Source organism: Bombus huntii, chromosome 15, assembly GCF_024542735.1.
Source record: "Bombus huntii isolate Logan2020A chromosome 15, iyBomHunt1.1, whole genome shotgun sequence".
NCBI lineage: Eukaryota > Metazoa > Arthropoda > Insecta > Hymenoptera > Apidae > Bombus > Bombus huntii.
This window is the reverse complement of record NC_066252.1, coordinates 10177648-10193385: the sequence shown is the minus strand read 5'-3', so window position 1 is coordinate 10193385 and position 15738 is coordinate 10177648. Positions and strand designations below refer to the sequence as shown.

The window sequence follows — 15738 nt, the reverse complement described above, 5'->3', positions numbered from 1 at the left end:
TACGAATGGCGTAAACAAGGAAACGTTCGATAATTGCGCGAAAATCGAGAGCCAATTTATGCAAATTACAAATGCGAAAGAGACGGAGACACCGAGAGTCGAAGCGTTCGACTAGACTAACCGAGACTTTTAACTCGAAGCTCAAAATTCTCCGGTTTTCACTCGCGATCAACGAAACTTTTGCCAATACGTTTGTTACATTTTTCTAATTAAAACGAAACTAAACGCGTTACGATTTGGGGCGTATTCGCTTAACGAAACGACGATTAAATGCATATCGGTAATCGAGTATAATTTAATTTACATCGTGTTTGGTGTCGTCTTAATCGGAAAGATCTCGTTAGTAGGCGCTCGATGTTAAAAATTCGAAAAATAAAAAGAGTTTCGCTTTCCACGATTCCATCGTATTACGTTATCGGATCGCGGCGAGTCATCGAGCTTCGCGTTGCGTCGGGAAAACCTTCAACCCCCGTAACGACCGTGCAATTATCGAATGTTTTCGTACGAATGTCCGCGGAACGACGGTTCGTTGGTCTGTTTTATTTACACGTTAATTTGTTCGTTCGTGAAATAATCGATTCGTTCGTGGACTAGTTTATTCGTTTATTCATTTATATTTCGTATTTGTGTTTATTTCTTTACGACATTGGTAAAACAGTTTGCTTACATAACGCCGTAATAAGCTATAACTAGATGTATTGACGGTTTAGGACTGTCTTGGAAATGTATTCTAACAACACGAGAAAAACGTTATATAACAGAGGGAGATCCGGTTCTGTTTCCGATTTCGATCGCGCGTGAACAATCCCCCTGGAAGGTGCACGATCGTTGCACATCGCATCGTCCCGTCGTATCGCTTTATCGATGTTTCACATCGCGCGCGATTTTTCTCGATTTTGTTCGTTGTTTAGAAGCGCGCAACATACTTTCTCAAACTGTCGATTCGATCGCGTCGAGAACACGTTCCACGCGTGTACAGACGCGTTACATAACGCGTATATCGTTCGTTGATCGTTCGCTTAATTCGAAGAAATTAAATCTACGCTTACAAATTATTACGATTTGCGTGCTAAGTTATCGCGTTTATCACGTTCTCTTCTGTTACGTACAGTATAAAATGCTAGGCGGTTTCTACGAGTCTTGTTAGGATCGCTACTCGTTTACGTAAGTAATTTATTGCGAATCGTCGCTCGATGTCACGATGAAACGACCCGCGCTCTCGTTCGCCTTTCTCGCTTTGTGTTTCCCATTCTTTAACGTATACCTACTACGCATACATACGAAATCGTTGGAGCGCGAGGGAAACGCGACTGGAAACGCGTCAAACTCGCACAGTGCGCTGTATCGCCGTTAAATCGAACGAACGTTTGTCGTGTCGCAACCTTATCGCAAACTGAACATTTTTCGGATGTTCCCTCTTGTCAATGGCAGGTACACGGACGTATTGACTCGACGAAGACCAGAAATATCACGCGCACAGGAAGAAGAAGAAGAAGAAGAAGAAGAAGAAGAAGAAGAAGAAGAAGAAGAAGAAGAAGGAGGAGGAGGAGAAGAAGAAGAAGAAGAAGAAGAAACTATATATTTGAAATCAACTAATCCTGTTAATTAAGCTAGGCGCATAATATACGTATACTTGCATATAGTATGTGCCAAATATAGAGAGTCTGTATACATATATTTATATATATATATATATATATTGTATATATATTATCTGTATATGTATATTCTTATATACGTATATCTATAGGTATGCGTATATGTATGTATGCGTATGCATATTACTCGACGATATAAAATCTACATTCACAACAGTTAACAATGAATCATCGACGGGTCGATATCTATATCGATAAACAACGAGTCTCCTTGTTCGTGTTACTTAAACTTTTGAATCGGATAGAGATACCTTCGAAACAGATTTTTCGTTGGTCCGTTGTTCGAAAATTGGTGAACGAGACAGAGAGGGGCGAAGGACGGGTAAATAGGTCCGATCAAAACGTACGTAAAACGTCTAATTTTAAGCCGTATCGAATATATTGACTCGAACGTATGAGCTACGCCTATTTTAAGGGCACCGGAGAATTGATCCAAGTTACGCTAAACTATCTAACGATATACACCTACGATAACGCTACTAATTGATCTTCATTGACTAGAACCACACCAATTTTCGAACGTTGTTGCACGAATGACGAGTACGTTACTCGGCTACGAAACACGTAGGCGAATTCACAGAGTCGACGATCGGGAGAAAAATAAAATTCTACAGAGCCAAACCTTCGTCAACGAGAGAAGGCCGAACCACGTTTTACACCCATTCCCATCTTAGTCGTTCACCTAGCGGGTCCTTCTTTTTTTCGTTTCTCGGTGCACGTCGCGCAAGTCGTCGATCCGACTTAATCCCACTTGGTCGAAACGACGCCAACGTAATTTTCTAGCGAATCATCGCTGCTTCTTCGCGCGCCTCGCTTCGCGAAGCTGCATCCGATAATTACGCTTCGACCAATTGAACGCGTTTCCAACGCGTATTCGTATGCGTCAGAACGCACCGTCTCTTGCTTCGCATCGATCGATCGAACGCTTGTTAAATGCCGCGGTTGGCTTCGTTGAAGTTGAATTACACGCACGCACACGCATGTATATATACTCTATATGGAGGTGTAATTTGAGTTCAATTCGATCGATCGATCGAGCGAACGAGCGAGCATACTATATATCTCACGATATCGCTAATAGTTAATATCAACGTGTATCCGCCTGAAGCGCTAACAATATAACAAATAATGGTAGTGAACAAACACGTAGAACGTTCGATAATCATATAAATCTAAGCTTTCGTACGTATCGTATATACTTTTCTTTATGTATACTACGTACTGTGCATATACATATACATATACAGTGCGTAATATACAGTTTGTAGATGTATGTATTGCTACAGCTATATATGTATAATGCGTAATCGTACATATCTATATACGCACGCATACGATATATGTACGTGTGTATACGTACATGTACTTACGTAATGGAGCACGCATGCATATAACACACGCGTTCGGTTTACGTTAAAACGCCTGCGCGATCTTTGCGATCTGTCATCGGACCGCGTACCGATTCAAACGCAACTGTGCTCGTGACACATTACGAATTACGTTTGCATTGTATTTGCTTTTGGAACAGGCGAATGCGCGCATACGGTACGATGTACGACGCACGATGTACGAAGAAGCGCTGATCAACGTAGACAGACAAATACAATAAATACTTAGGCTGTTCGCGGATCGCGGTTTGCTCTTTGTTTGGAATTCACCGCCGGCCCGCTTTCCGCTTAGCGACTACATAGAATATCGTACGTATAATAGTCTAGAAACGTTGATCGATCGTCTTTGCAAAATGGCCAGGCAACAGACAGATCGAAAGGTATGGGAAAACGGAAGAATACCGAACGCTATCCTTTTACACGCTGATCTCAAGGATCGCGCAGAGTAACGTTGTAGATACTTTCATCGGATAAGGCTGCGTTAATTATTGTCTCTTTTGTTATCTCGTCTCGTACTCGTCGAAAGTGTACCCTTCTATCTCTTTCACCTTCTTCCGTCAACTTCGTTTCTACCTTTTGACTCGCCTCCACTGATCCACGTGGGTCCTACGTAATCCCTTTGATCGATGCGTACGATTTGTCCGAAACGAAGCTTTTAATGCAATCCTTTGCAAGCAATCGTACTTTTACGCGAGTACGCGAACGGCGTTCGATCATTCGCTCGACTCGTTGAAAGCGCTCGCCTCTCCCTCACCCACGGTCTAATTCGTCCGATAAACTCGAACTTCGCGACTGGTTGCATCGTCTTTCGTCGTTTCATATTCGTTCAGGACGTTAGAAAGTGAAAGAAAAACAGAGATAATAGTGCGGAAAGGAACGCGCCAGAAACAACGTATTTGAGTGCACGTAACAAACCTGTCGGTAAAAAGGTCGATAAAAAGACCGGTAGATAGTGAGGACGAATGGTATCGATCGTCAGCGAGGAAAACAACGGTGCGTCGTAAATCTCGATTCGAACGTGGCTAGTTTGTCCGACGTTTATCGATTTCCTCTGGAAGAAAGCAAGCTTTTCGGGTGCCGCTGCATCGCGTCTGACTGTTAAACGTTAATTCTACTTCTCTGATCGATAAAGCGCTTCGTAGTAGCGGCTCCAGCCGCAGTTACGCGCGAACAGAGAAATATTTCGTAAAAGACGGATTAAAAGGTACTTTCGTGATTTCGAAAAAACGCGTTAGGCCACAGGCAAACGATCGTTCAAGAGAGGGAAAGAAACATCGAAGTAAATTCTTTCGCAACATTTTTCATCTATCGATACGCTAAATTCGCTGTTATCGACGCGCTGATTAGAAAATATCTATCAAAAAACGTTACGTTGTTGGAAAATTAACTTTTCCGCGAATAGAACCGTTTGAAAACACTGACGTACGCACACGCATACACGCGTATACTTGCATAGAAAACGTATATGTGCGCGATAAGAACAAGGGAACGATTATCTCGATAGCAAAATAATTATTCTCGCGTGTGCACTATATCGCTTGTCGAGGAAGAAAAACGGCAATATGAATCAACGAATTAACGAACCAACGAACGCACGGACGGACGAATCATCGTACAAGAAGAAATTGACTGGATGCCGATTGCGAGAAACGTTTAAAAACGTAAGAAATAAGCGAAAGTGCAGCAGCTTTCGATTAGAAATTTCGGTGGAAGTACGACAAGTAGAGCAGTAAGAGTCGAACGAGGAAACAGAGTAGGTTTGAAAGAGCAAAGAGGCACGAAAGATAGAAACGATATTCGATTAACGAAAACGACTGTCTAGAGTCTTCGGACTGTGGCGTCTCGCGCGTCTACGATTCGAAAGTAAGCGCGACGAGTTAATACGATCGATCCACCAGTTCTATTCCGCTACCGATTCTAGATTGCATAATACTTAACAACGTCGTCGTTTGCGTTTTAATACTGATGAGTGTATTGTCCGTTTGACTGACTCCAAACTTACGAACAACGATAGAGCTTGTTTTCGTTGCGTTTTCCATTTGCTTCCGAAAGAAAGCTCGATCGATATCATACGAATAACAAGTGGAAGCAAAGTGAAACACCGAGAATCGTCGATGTTTCGATGGAAGGAAAATTCACGCGACGTGAGAATAGAACTCGAATTTGTGCTCGAGAGGTGACGCTACAAATCATCTAACGCGTTATTGTACAAATAGATGTTAAGACGAGCGCATTTGAAATATATTCTTTAATTCCAGTGCGAACTGGAATCTTGTCACCTTTTTTCTCATTCCTCTGCCATTCTTCCTCACTTTTGCTTGAAATTTCAATTCACGTAGAAATTAGAATAGGGCTAGAAGCTAAGATAAGAGAAGAAGAAGGAAGAAGAAGAGAAGAAGAAGAAGGGGAAACGGAAAAGAAAGAAGAAGAAGAAGAAGAAGAACGAAAAGGAACGAGAAGAAACGAGACGGAGGATGGAAGAATGAAACGAAAATATTATAAAAGAGTTTTCGAACTATCTTCCATCGTGCTTTAGCAGCCTGATACTTACACGATGCAATGAGATCGAGTTCGACGAGAACATTTTCATCGAGCATTCAGTCGGTTGCTTACACACGCACTCTCTCTCTCTCTCTCTCTCCCTCCCTCGCTTTCACTGCTCCTCCTTTTCCACTTTTTCCATTATATTTCATTTTCCTCGTCAGTCTGTATACGATTAAGTGGCGTTCGTTTAAAATGCGCTGAAGCAAACCGGAGGATTCATTTCACCAAAGACATTTAGTTCGTAGAGCGAGGCAAATGTGATGAATACCAAGTACCAAACCATCAATATCGCTCCGTACCGTCGATCCAGCTTCCAGCCGTTCAAATGGGTCGCCAGGACTAAGAACACCACCGTTGACAGTAGAGACACCGTCGAGTACGTCAGACCTGGCAGTGCGACAATAAAACAACGGGAATTTGAATTTCGTTTGGCAACCTCTAGACTGCGAACGTTTATGCATTTATGGAAAATTGAAATGCACGAAAGTTCCCAGACACGCGCATTCGCGGTCTAGCAAGCGTATGCGACAAAGACTCGTATAAGGGAAATCGCACGATTTTACCTCGACTAGTGACGTTCACGTGCGAGCCGGGTTGTATCATCGCAGTTTGTATAAACCATGGAAGCCCGAGGCAAACAAGTATATCAAAGACGTTACTGCCGACAGCGTTGCTCACGGCCATGTCACCAAGGCCTTCTTTTATCACGGCTAACGACGAGAGCGCGTCGGGCACACTGACACCGGCAGCGACGAACGTCAAACCCATCACCGTGTCTGGTATGCCAAGAGTGCTACCTACGAAACATTGAATTTGCCGTTGAAGAATAGTGGACGTCGGAAAAAGATTACTTAAACTATATTTGTATCGTTGTGCTTTTCAAGATCGCCGCCATCGCTGCTGTTTCTTACCTATAATCGTAATCATCCACACCATGAAGTAACTGTAGAAACTGATCCAAACCATCGACACGCAGAAGGTAAAGGGATACCAATTCCTAAATTTGTCTTGTCGGCAATCCGGCATTGTGGCGCGGCACATGAAATGAATCGGATAGACGAGACCCCAGGTGAACAGAGACCATTTGCTACCGTCGGTGGGCTTCTCTAACGGCGATACCTCGTTCGGATCTGGTTCTTTCGCTTTGTAATAGCTCGGTTGTTTCGGTGGTGCCGATTCGTTCGTTTCAGGAACGTTTCCTCCTGCCACTGCTCCTGCAGTTACACCTGCGTAGCCAAGCGATCTTCTTTGTAATATTTTCTACTTTACGGAATTTCATTTTTGCGCAATAATTTTCATACACTCCCGTCCATGAGTATTCGGACACTTACGTAGTTAGGCATTTCCCATAAATATCTTCAGTTTCTTTTATGGATTTATCGCATTGTCCTACGATCTTCGTGTTATTTTTGGAGAATATTTTATACAGAGATAGGTTGGCGAAGACGTACACGCAGTATTTTCTTATCCGCTACAAGATGCGATAGGAAAGATACACGTTTCGTACACAGAAGACGGAGATGACATTGACAAAATTAAAGAAGGAACGAGCGAACAAAAATCTTCCTTTTCCATGATATTCCATTTTTGGAAATCGTTTAAGTCGAGACATTAAAAGCGAAGCAGACGTTTAGGTTGGAACAACTTATACAGTATCGATATGGAGGTATCAAGATGATAAAATAAAAGATTTCGGATGATTTTGTCTTCCGTCTTTGGATAGATATCGATCACCGATGATCGATAAACATGACAGCACGATAAACGATGCAGGCGTTCGAACGATTCGAGTCTACGTTCTAATTCGTTGCAGCATCGAGATCGTAGGTCAACATAATGAATTCATAAAAGTCGCCGGATGTGTACCGAAAGGTGCACACAATCTATTCTTTTTATAAAAACTAGAATAGATTAGAAATTCGTATTTCGTACGTGTTTGATAATCGGCGTTTACCTTCCTGCTCTTTATATTGATCCGTAGGCGAACTCGGCCCTGTGTAAGACAAGCGGTCCTCTTGTAACGATCTATAACTAACAAGAGCGCTCTCCTCCGCGGGTTCGTCGTCTTTTGGTAGAAAAGGTATATTGTAAGATTTCGCCCAACGTTCCAGTCTAGCGTTGTAAGATAAAGCGACGCAGTACACGCCGTACATGAACAACATGAACAGAGATTCCATCCTGCGAAAGACACGTTTCTTTTTTGTACATGATAAAAATCGACGATACGACATCCATGCGACGATGGTACAGTCACGAAAGTCTTCGTTCACCGTGGAAGAAGGTAATTTTTATTAAAATAAAATGCTACGCGAAAGTTGGCTACGATGATAGCGTATTTCATATGAACGCGATTCTTTCGTTAAACGTATATGCTTTATGTAAATGAAATGGCCTCTTCGTAAGATATACAAAGACTTTTAGGGATGACTGTGTCGTAACAGGAATAAGCTCGATAACAAGCTGTCTCTTACCAAGATATCGATTCGTTGTAAATTGTACCCAGCATCACCAGAATCGATACAGCGTAGAAAAAACAATCCCGGCAGAGGGGCCACCAATTCAACTTTGACACTGTCGACGTACACAGTCCACACACCGATATCACGAACATTATATTGAACACCGCACTTCCGATTACACCGCTTACCTGCAATCCCAACAGCAACTCTCTGTAATCTGCATAATATTCCCCACTAAATTCCTTTCGAGTCCCCTCTAACCAAACTTAATTACGCGCGCGCGTATTTGCTCGGTGTGGATTTTTGGCCAAAACGCTAAGTTCTCGTATACTTACTCCGATATCATCCTTGGCAAAGAACACACCGATCACCACGGTTGCCAATTCCGGAGCCGAAGAACCGGCAGCCATAAAAGTCGCTCCAGCAACGTCCGGAGACAATCGCAGTTCTACGCAAAGAAAACCAAGACTTTTGTCAATATTCTCGTAAATTTAGCGGTAGAAGAACTTCCTATAATTTGTGTAACTTTTATCAAAATCACGCTTCTTCGATGCATCGTAAGTCTCGCGGTTCTATTACTATTTGTAATACAATTTTGATCCTCCATAAAAATAGAATTTCTCCTTATATCTTCGATATCGTAAAATTAGTTATCCAAAGATTCTGCTGTATTAGATATAGATGAAAATATACACGAGAAATCTTTCTGTATGAGCAGCATCCTGCTGAAAACGTGCAAACGCATAGGTCTGACACCTGAGTGAAATTCTACTTTAAAACTTTCGTTACCTTCGCAAATTCGATCCAAACTGGAGACGAAGTAATCGTCGCAAACAATGGCAAGGCCCAGGAAGGTGTAAATTGCAACTAAAATATGAATGATCAATCCACCGTGTTTTCTAGCCGAGGGACCCATTAATGGTCGTGGAAATTGTTCGATCGCAGGTGGCGAGCAATCTTTCCTTCGCGGTCTCCACGTTGCATGTTCGTACTTCATAGTGGTCGTTGTTGGAACCTAGAGTCTCGAATAACCAATATCTCTTATATGCGTTATAGTGGAATTCAAACGATTTACAGTCGCGTTCCTCGCGTTTAAAAGAACACCGCGATAGAAAAGAGAATTCGATAATAAAAATCCTGACTCACCGTTGTGGTTCCAGGGACATTCGCTGTCGCCACTTCCTTTTTCGGAACAGTTTTCTCTGCTGGAGAAGCTTTCTCCGTCGAAGCGGCGTTCCGTTCCTTCGAATGTTCACCGAGCTTCGATTTTTCTTCTTCCGGTGTCTTCTTTCCATGTTTCTGCTGGCCCTCGTTCTTTTCTTCCGTTCTGTTCTTTTCGTTCTTCGGTTCGGTCCTTTCGTTCTTTTCTTTCTCCGAAACAGCCTCTTCCTTTGCTTTTGGTTTTGGTTCGACGCTGGCCTCTGTCTCGGGCGTGAACGATTCCGAGGTAGAATCTAACGTCCAGTTTTCTTCGCGGTCCGTGGAACTGGGATAAGGAGACGTTACCTCTTCAGGTATTTTTGCACAAGTGACGTACTGGACTAATATATACACGAGGAAAAGGCCGAATCGCAGAGACCACCTTCTGCGTCGCGAAATACTTTCCAAGTGAATTCGCCTCATTGTCTTCGACTGAAACATATTTAACGTACAATTATCATCGGTACATGCATACAGCTTCTTTTATATTTAAACGCGCGGTGAATAGACCGCAAATGTTTCTGCAAATTCTCGTTTTTACGTAACTCAATTGGAAAACTGGAATGTCAGCAGACATTTGTTTCATCCGGTAATACAACAGATCCTGTGCGAAATACGCCATCAATTTTGTTTTTTACTGTTATATGAATCACGTTGTTCAACTTTGACGTGATGTACGTAATAGTTCACGTTTTCTTCGTCTTACAAACGTCTCGTCCCTTAACGGGTCGAACGACCCGTATCAAACGAAATATGCGAAGGATTAGACTCTTTTTATCTCGATATAGTCGTATCGATCGTGGGAAATATATTGATTCGCAACGCGTACACGCATGTAATACATGTTGCCAGACGTGTCGGTAACAGCCTTACGAATGAACAAAGTAAACAGAATAAGTTTTAACATCGTACGAGGATAATCCCGGTTTTCGTTCAAATATTTATGCTCGTTACGAATTGAAAATTAAACGAAGAGAAAGCGATTGCCCACAGTTACACTATAATTCTTTGCTGCAAGTGAGAAAGCAGCGATACGATAGAATACAGAAATTAATTAAAAGTTCTGTTCACAACTCGACAAGCAACTCTAACTGTAAAGATTAAAATTTATCGTATTGTTCTCTTCTGTTTTTTCTATTCTTGTTTTACCTTGTTATTATCGCAAAAAGTTCTTCGTTCTTTGTATAATGCGACTGAGTCATTTATAGCCACGTGTATCGCATTATACGCAAATGTGGAAAGCCGTAGTCAAACAAAAACTCGACGATCTAAACTTTTGCTTTGAAACGTTTTTTCCTTTTCAAGGTGTTTCGACTACCTCTTTCGTCGTTCTATTTGATATCTATTTTTACAGCTAACGATCGAAAATCAATACCAACGAACGACAAATACAATTTTCGAATTAGGCAATTACATCCACTCTCTCTCTCTCTCTCTCTCTTTGTTTCATTTCGAAGAGCCAGGCGACGAACGCGTACGAAAGGATTTACGTTAATAATTTATCAACCCATCGAGGAAATAAATACTTAAACGATACTGATAATTCCATATGAATACCTACATGCGTGCAGTATGTGTGTTGCGAAGGAAATACGATTAGAGAAACCACAAAATTACGCGTTAAGTTATGAACAGACACCAACGGCTCGATTTACGGCAAAGATCAAATACGCGTCTTTTAATGACGAACGAACCAAACGATAGGATTTCTGAAAAAAATAATTCTGAGCAAACGCGCATACGTATTTCGTAATGGGAACGATTCAACGATACAGTGGATTTCTATTCGGCAAAACTATTTCCGGTGGCGGAAGTTCCGAGACTTTATTTACCGCAATTAACACGTAGTAATATAAAAGCACGAGGAAAACCGAGGTGTCAGTGAAAGTGACCCAATTCGGTGTTTCCAACGATCGTTAAACGGTGGGTTTACGAATCGACGTATGTATGGTAGCTCGTAGTTCGGCTTACCCCTTTCTCAGAAACGTTGCACATTATGCACCAGCGAATTCGACGTGACCAACTTCTTTTACGTGCCTCACGAAACACGTACGCAGCACCGATTATTGGCACGCGAAAGGCGAATCAACGGTGCAAGCGACCAAAGGCACTCTTACGCTTTCCTCCACACTCAGCCGACGTCTGCCGAACGCTTCTACCACGATAGAAACTCGTTATCGAGTGTCGGGCGCCCGCTGCCGTCGACGCGACGCGACGTCGCCCTGGTCGTCACTGTTATTCGGCAACAACAACGTTCGATATTTCTAGGAAATAAAGGCAAAGCTTTATTGCTGCGTCGTACTCGAATTATTGATTTGCATAAAAACTGTCGGTTACGATGCGTTCTCGGCGTGTTTGCGCTGTACGTAGGCGTCGTCTTCTTGGCTACGTAGGTGTCGTGCTTACTGAACCACCCTCCGGTTAATACGATCTCCTTTCATCGACGTCACGGCCATCCTCGTGCCGTGAAAAAAGTATCTTCGCAAGATCCCTTTCACGGTGCTTTCACATCCCTTGTTATCCCTATCTCTCTCTCTCTCTCTCTCTCTCTCTCTTTTTCCCTCTCTCCCTCTCTCTGTCTTTTCTATTCACCTCCTATACCCGATTTTTATTTTTCTGCCAGTTTTCTCGTTTATTCCACGTTTGTTTTTATTTCTTCCGAGTCTTGCAGTTTGACCGCACACTTTCAACGTGCACGTATGTCTGTATGCGTGTAACAGGTCACCTTTAAACGCAGATACCAGCTTTTAACGATCTCTGCTAGCACATAGCCATGCAACGTTTATCGTTTACCGGTCGATTCTGGTCGCCTGTTTCGCTGCGTTTATGCGCTGCTCGCCAATGAAGCCTCCTTTCGCATTTCTTCTCCTCGCGTATCACCATCAACGCCGCCACTATCATCCCCCCTTTGCGACTGCCTCTATCCTCTTCCCCTTTTGCTACCTATATCTATGTGTTTCACCTGCATGCGCGCACGCGCTCACGAGTACGCGAGAACCACCCTCCTACTTATCCTACTAAAGCGCGCACACATCCGTCGTATCTCTTTTTCTGTTAATCCCAACCCTCCGATATCAAGTTACGCACGCGCAATCGCATTGTCACAATTCAGCTTACTGTGAACCGCAAGAATGAAAACTGAATGAAGTAATGGCCATTGATCGGTGAATTACGGATTCTTATGCATCCTTGCAATTGGACATATAGATAATTATATATAGATGCAAAATGTCCAAAATAGAGTTCTACTTTTGTAGTTGTTAATAACATACGAATTTGGATAAATACCCATAGTCGATCAAAGATGAAGAGGGAAAGAGAAAGAACGCTCGATATGTAATTTTATATTTTAGTAATCGCAATTGGAGAAATGTAAACCTAAATAGACATTTTTCTATCCAATAGATGTTATAACGAGCGCTTTACTTTAGTTATTTATGTATTCTTGTATATTAACTTTAATTTTCCATAAATGCAGGAATAGATCATCCGTAATGCGGCGATAAAGTCTAGGAAATATGAGGATAGTACACGAGTATCGAAAATAGAATAGAAAAAGGGGTATATACGAAGATAAAAATATCGAAATGAGAGGGTGAGAAGCGATAGGAGTGGCAACGTGGACAGTTCATCCGTTGCTTCCTTTCTATTCGCGGTCGTTCGTTGCACCTGCAACGCTTTAAGGTCGTTCATTCGTTCGCTTTCGATTGTGAAAGATAAAAATAGTTTCTTGCCTATAGTTGCCTATAGCTTGTTGAACTTGTATGTGATAGGATCGTTAGATTACATATGATCTAAATCATACGACGTCGTTAGGAATAAATGCTAAAGACACCAATAGGATCTGCCTCGCAATCTGTCTGCTGGTCTTTCGATTTTTCATAAACTTTTTTTATTCTCTTGCGAACAAAAGTTTTCAGTAATATTTATTAGACCATTCTACTATCGATCGAAACATTAACTGCAGTAGATGCCAAGGAAACTCTGAATCAACAATGCAACAAACGACATGCAACTGTAAATAAAATTGGTGTATGAAAAAATCTGACGAGTACATCCGACGAATACATCTGACAAATGATTATTTTACCTCGTGACGAACTTACAAACGTATACTTACCATTTATAATGAATAAATCTTGTGCCGTAATCTGTAATCGGTCAAACATCGTACGTTTTCAGACGAATCTTATCAAGACGTTGATCGGTAGCGAAAGAAGCTAACTTCGTATCGTGATAAAATCGAACAACGAGATTTTACGATTTTACATTTTTTATATATATAATCTTCAATATTTTAATATATCTTTCTAGATATCATAACGTTTATGTATTTATTACAACAAGCACACAACATCCGAGCAGAATTTACATAAGGTACGTATAAATATTCCGTGACGCGCTTCCAAAATCAATTTTTATGCGGCGGTTGATGTATTAACTAGGATTTTGATGGAACTTGACAGAATAACCACCGCTATTAGGATCCTTTTGCAGTTCGAAATTATTCGTAGAAAGACCAAAAGGTTTTAGTACCATATTTCCCAAATCCTTCAGTTTCCCTAGCATTTCTTCTTTCAGTTTTTCATTTCTTTCGTTGATCAATGGAGGTAATCTCTGGTAAAACATTTAAAGCATTAATACCTAAGTACAATGGAAATAAAGAAGATATAATTTGGTAATTACCCGAGTGGCATGATTTGCCTCTACGTGACCGGAATCAAGCGTTAGAATTTTTTTGAAGTCTTCCAGAGCCTCGTCTAATTTCTCCGTTTCTTCGTATAGTTTGGCTCTTCTAGCGTATGCTTTCACGTAGTTTGGATTTAATTCTATGGCCTTTGTACAGTCGGATATCGCCGATTCTCTATCCTACTTAAAAAACGTTGTAAGTAGATTTTACTGAAAAGATCATTAGATCTTTCAAACATTTACGACGATATTCTTTAAATAACATCGTTACCAGACATATTAACTTTGCAGCAGCCCTGTTGGCGTACAGAATGGATCTCTCTTTGCTATAAGCTAACGGACAAGTTCGCAATCCTTGCGTGTACATAGATATTGCCTCTTGATATTCTTCGCTCTTAAAAAGATCATTTCCTTTATCTTTATATTTCTCTGCTTCTGCTTTAAGGATCTGAAAAAGAAAGATACATCGGTAGATATAATATACGATGATTACTTATATAATTCTGTAAAGGCCATAAACTTTGTTAGCAACTACAAACTTCTTTTTCATCTTCAGAGAGGGTTAGTTCTCTATCTTTCAACGACTCTTCGTCTATATAGTCTTGTGGAAAATTAGTGTCGCCTTTGGCCCCTGTTTCACATTCGTCAGCATTGTCATTGATTATTCCCACACGTTCGTAACAAGCTCCCGAGGAATTGCCATTTTTTTCAGTCGAATCTTTGATATCGTCGTTCGACGCGGGATTGTTATTTGCTCTGATACAAGAACTTTCTAGATCTTTCGTGAGTTCCTCTATGATCTGTTCGTTCATTTTCGAATTTTCCGATTTATCGCCCATCGCGTAATTGTTTCTTACCTTGCAATGATTTAAAACCTAATCTAAACGTTTATACCTAGGAATCGTAAAGGTTAACTAAAGCATCGCAAGCAGACGACTTAACTTGTCATTGTTAACTTCGACGCGTTTGCAGATGGCACTAACGTTTCTTCGTAGTTCGCAAGTCAATCGTTAGAGTGCATCCTACGACGCGCTTCGTAAATAGTATTTCAAAGGCGCTTGTGGCGGAAAATTTATACGCAAGTATCATTATTATATTAATTTCGTACATTTATTCATCATAGCTATCGCTTGGATCTATAATAAAATTTAAGTTTATTACGATACTCTAAACGTTGTTCTATGGAGTATTTCTAATTATCAATATTATAATTGTCACGTCGTAATTTTATAGGTTAATGGTAAAAACTTATGTACATATATCGTATAAACGTCATACATTTTACATACATCGGTTTATCGCGAAATATTTCATGCTTCGTTACAAAATAGGCGTTATTCGCACGGAACAATAATTATTACGTTTCATAGCAGTGCGATTTACGTTTCGTGCACGTTTCAATATAATCTAGTATAAGTTTTATACAAACGAGGATAAATTATTGTTTATACGTGTATAGAATTACTAATGAAGGGAAACTATATCTCACTAGGTATGATCTGAATGAACCTACGAATATTATAACTACGTGCTCTGGCCTGATTAAACTTACCAGTTCGTATCAAGCGGAAGTAAACCATTTACCTATGCTCTGTGTTGTATGCAAGAAAAGGTGCATTGATATAAAAATTTAACGAACAATATTATTATTTTATTTTATTAATATTACGGTCAAATCATTGAACATTATCTCTGTTCAACTTTGATTTTTAACTTTTCTCCTCATTCACCTTCTCGTCTCTCATTTTCTTTATTCCATAGCTTACCTGTTATTACGTGAAAGAATATTACATTACATTG

The 15738-nt window shown here is 40.9% G+C and overlaps 2 protein-coding genes across 3 annotated transcripts; both read right to left on the bottom strand.

Moving 5' to 3' along the window:
• Nucleotides 1–1559: 1559 nt before the first annotated feature.
• On the bottom strand, nt 1560–13510 carry LOC126873973 (probable sodium/potassium/calcium exchanger CG1090). Of its 2 annotated transcripts, none has more exons than XM_050635451.1 (11): nt 13370–13510; nt 11587–13264; nt 11221–11513; nt 9196–9681; nt 8839–9064; nt 8385–8497; nt 8062–8237; nt 7545–7768; nt 6502–6816; nt 6154–6387; nt 1560–5977 (listed from the first exon to the last, which is right to left on the bottom strand). In XM_050635451.1, exons 3-11 carry the CDS (start codon nt 11242–11244, stop codon nt 5778–5780), a joined length of 1998 nt encoding a protein of 665 aa, XP_050491408.1. In that variant the 5' UTR covers nt 11245–11513; nt 11587–13264; nt 13370–13510; the 3' UTR covers nt 1560–5777. The 2 variants fall into 2 exon arrangements, with proteins under 2 accessions (XP_050491408.1, XP_050491409.1); XM_050635452.1 differs by having other exon boundaries at nt 11221–11974; nt 12043–13264.
• A 54-nt stretch (nt 13511–13564) lies between these two features.
• Nucleotides 13565–14931, bottom strand: LOC126873986 (tetratricopeptide repeat protein 1). Its single transcript, XM_050635490.1, has 4 exons — nt 14478–14931; nt 14210–14386; nt 13936–14118; nt 13565–13866 (listed from the first exon to the last, which is right to left on the bottom strand). The coding sequence occupies exons 1-4, from the start codon at nt 14775–14777 to the stop codon at nt 13687–13689; spliced, it is 840 nt and encodes a 279-aa protein (XP_050491447.1). The 5' UTR covers nt 14778–14931; the 3' UTR covers nt 13565–13686.
• Between the last annotated feature and the right edge of the window lie 807 nt (nt 14932–15738).

What these genes read in the sequence shown, in the direction of transcription:
- LOC126873986 (XM_050635490.1), bottom strand. Translation starts at nt 14,777, where the DNA reads ATGGGCGATAAATCGGAAAATTCGAAAATGAACGAACAGATCATAGAG. An exon ending in TCTCTGAAGATGAAAAAGAA is followed by an intron (nt 14,387 to 14,477) that starts GTTTGTAGTTGC and finishes TTTCTTTTTCAG; the next exon opens with ATCCTTAAAGCAGAAGCAGA. An exon ending in CTGCAAAGTTAATATGTCTG is followed by an intron (nt 14,119 to 14,209) that starts GTAACGATGTTA and finishes TTTTTTAAGTAG; the next exon opens with GATAGAGAATCGGCGATATC.
- LOC126873973 (XM_050635451.1), bottom strand. Translation starts at nt 11,244, where the DNA reads ATGTGCAACGTTTCTGAGAAAGGG. An exon ending in GCAACGTTTCTGAGAAAGGG is followed by an intron (nt 9,682 to 11,220) that starts GTAAGCCGAACT and finishes AATATGTTTCAG; the next exon opens with TCGAAGACAATGAGGCGAAT. An exon ending in GTGGATGATTACGATTATAG is followed by an intron (nt 6,388 to 6,501) that starts GTAAGAAACAGC and finishes AATGTTTCGTAG; the next exon opens with GTAGCACTCTTGGCATACCA.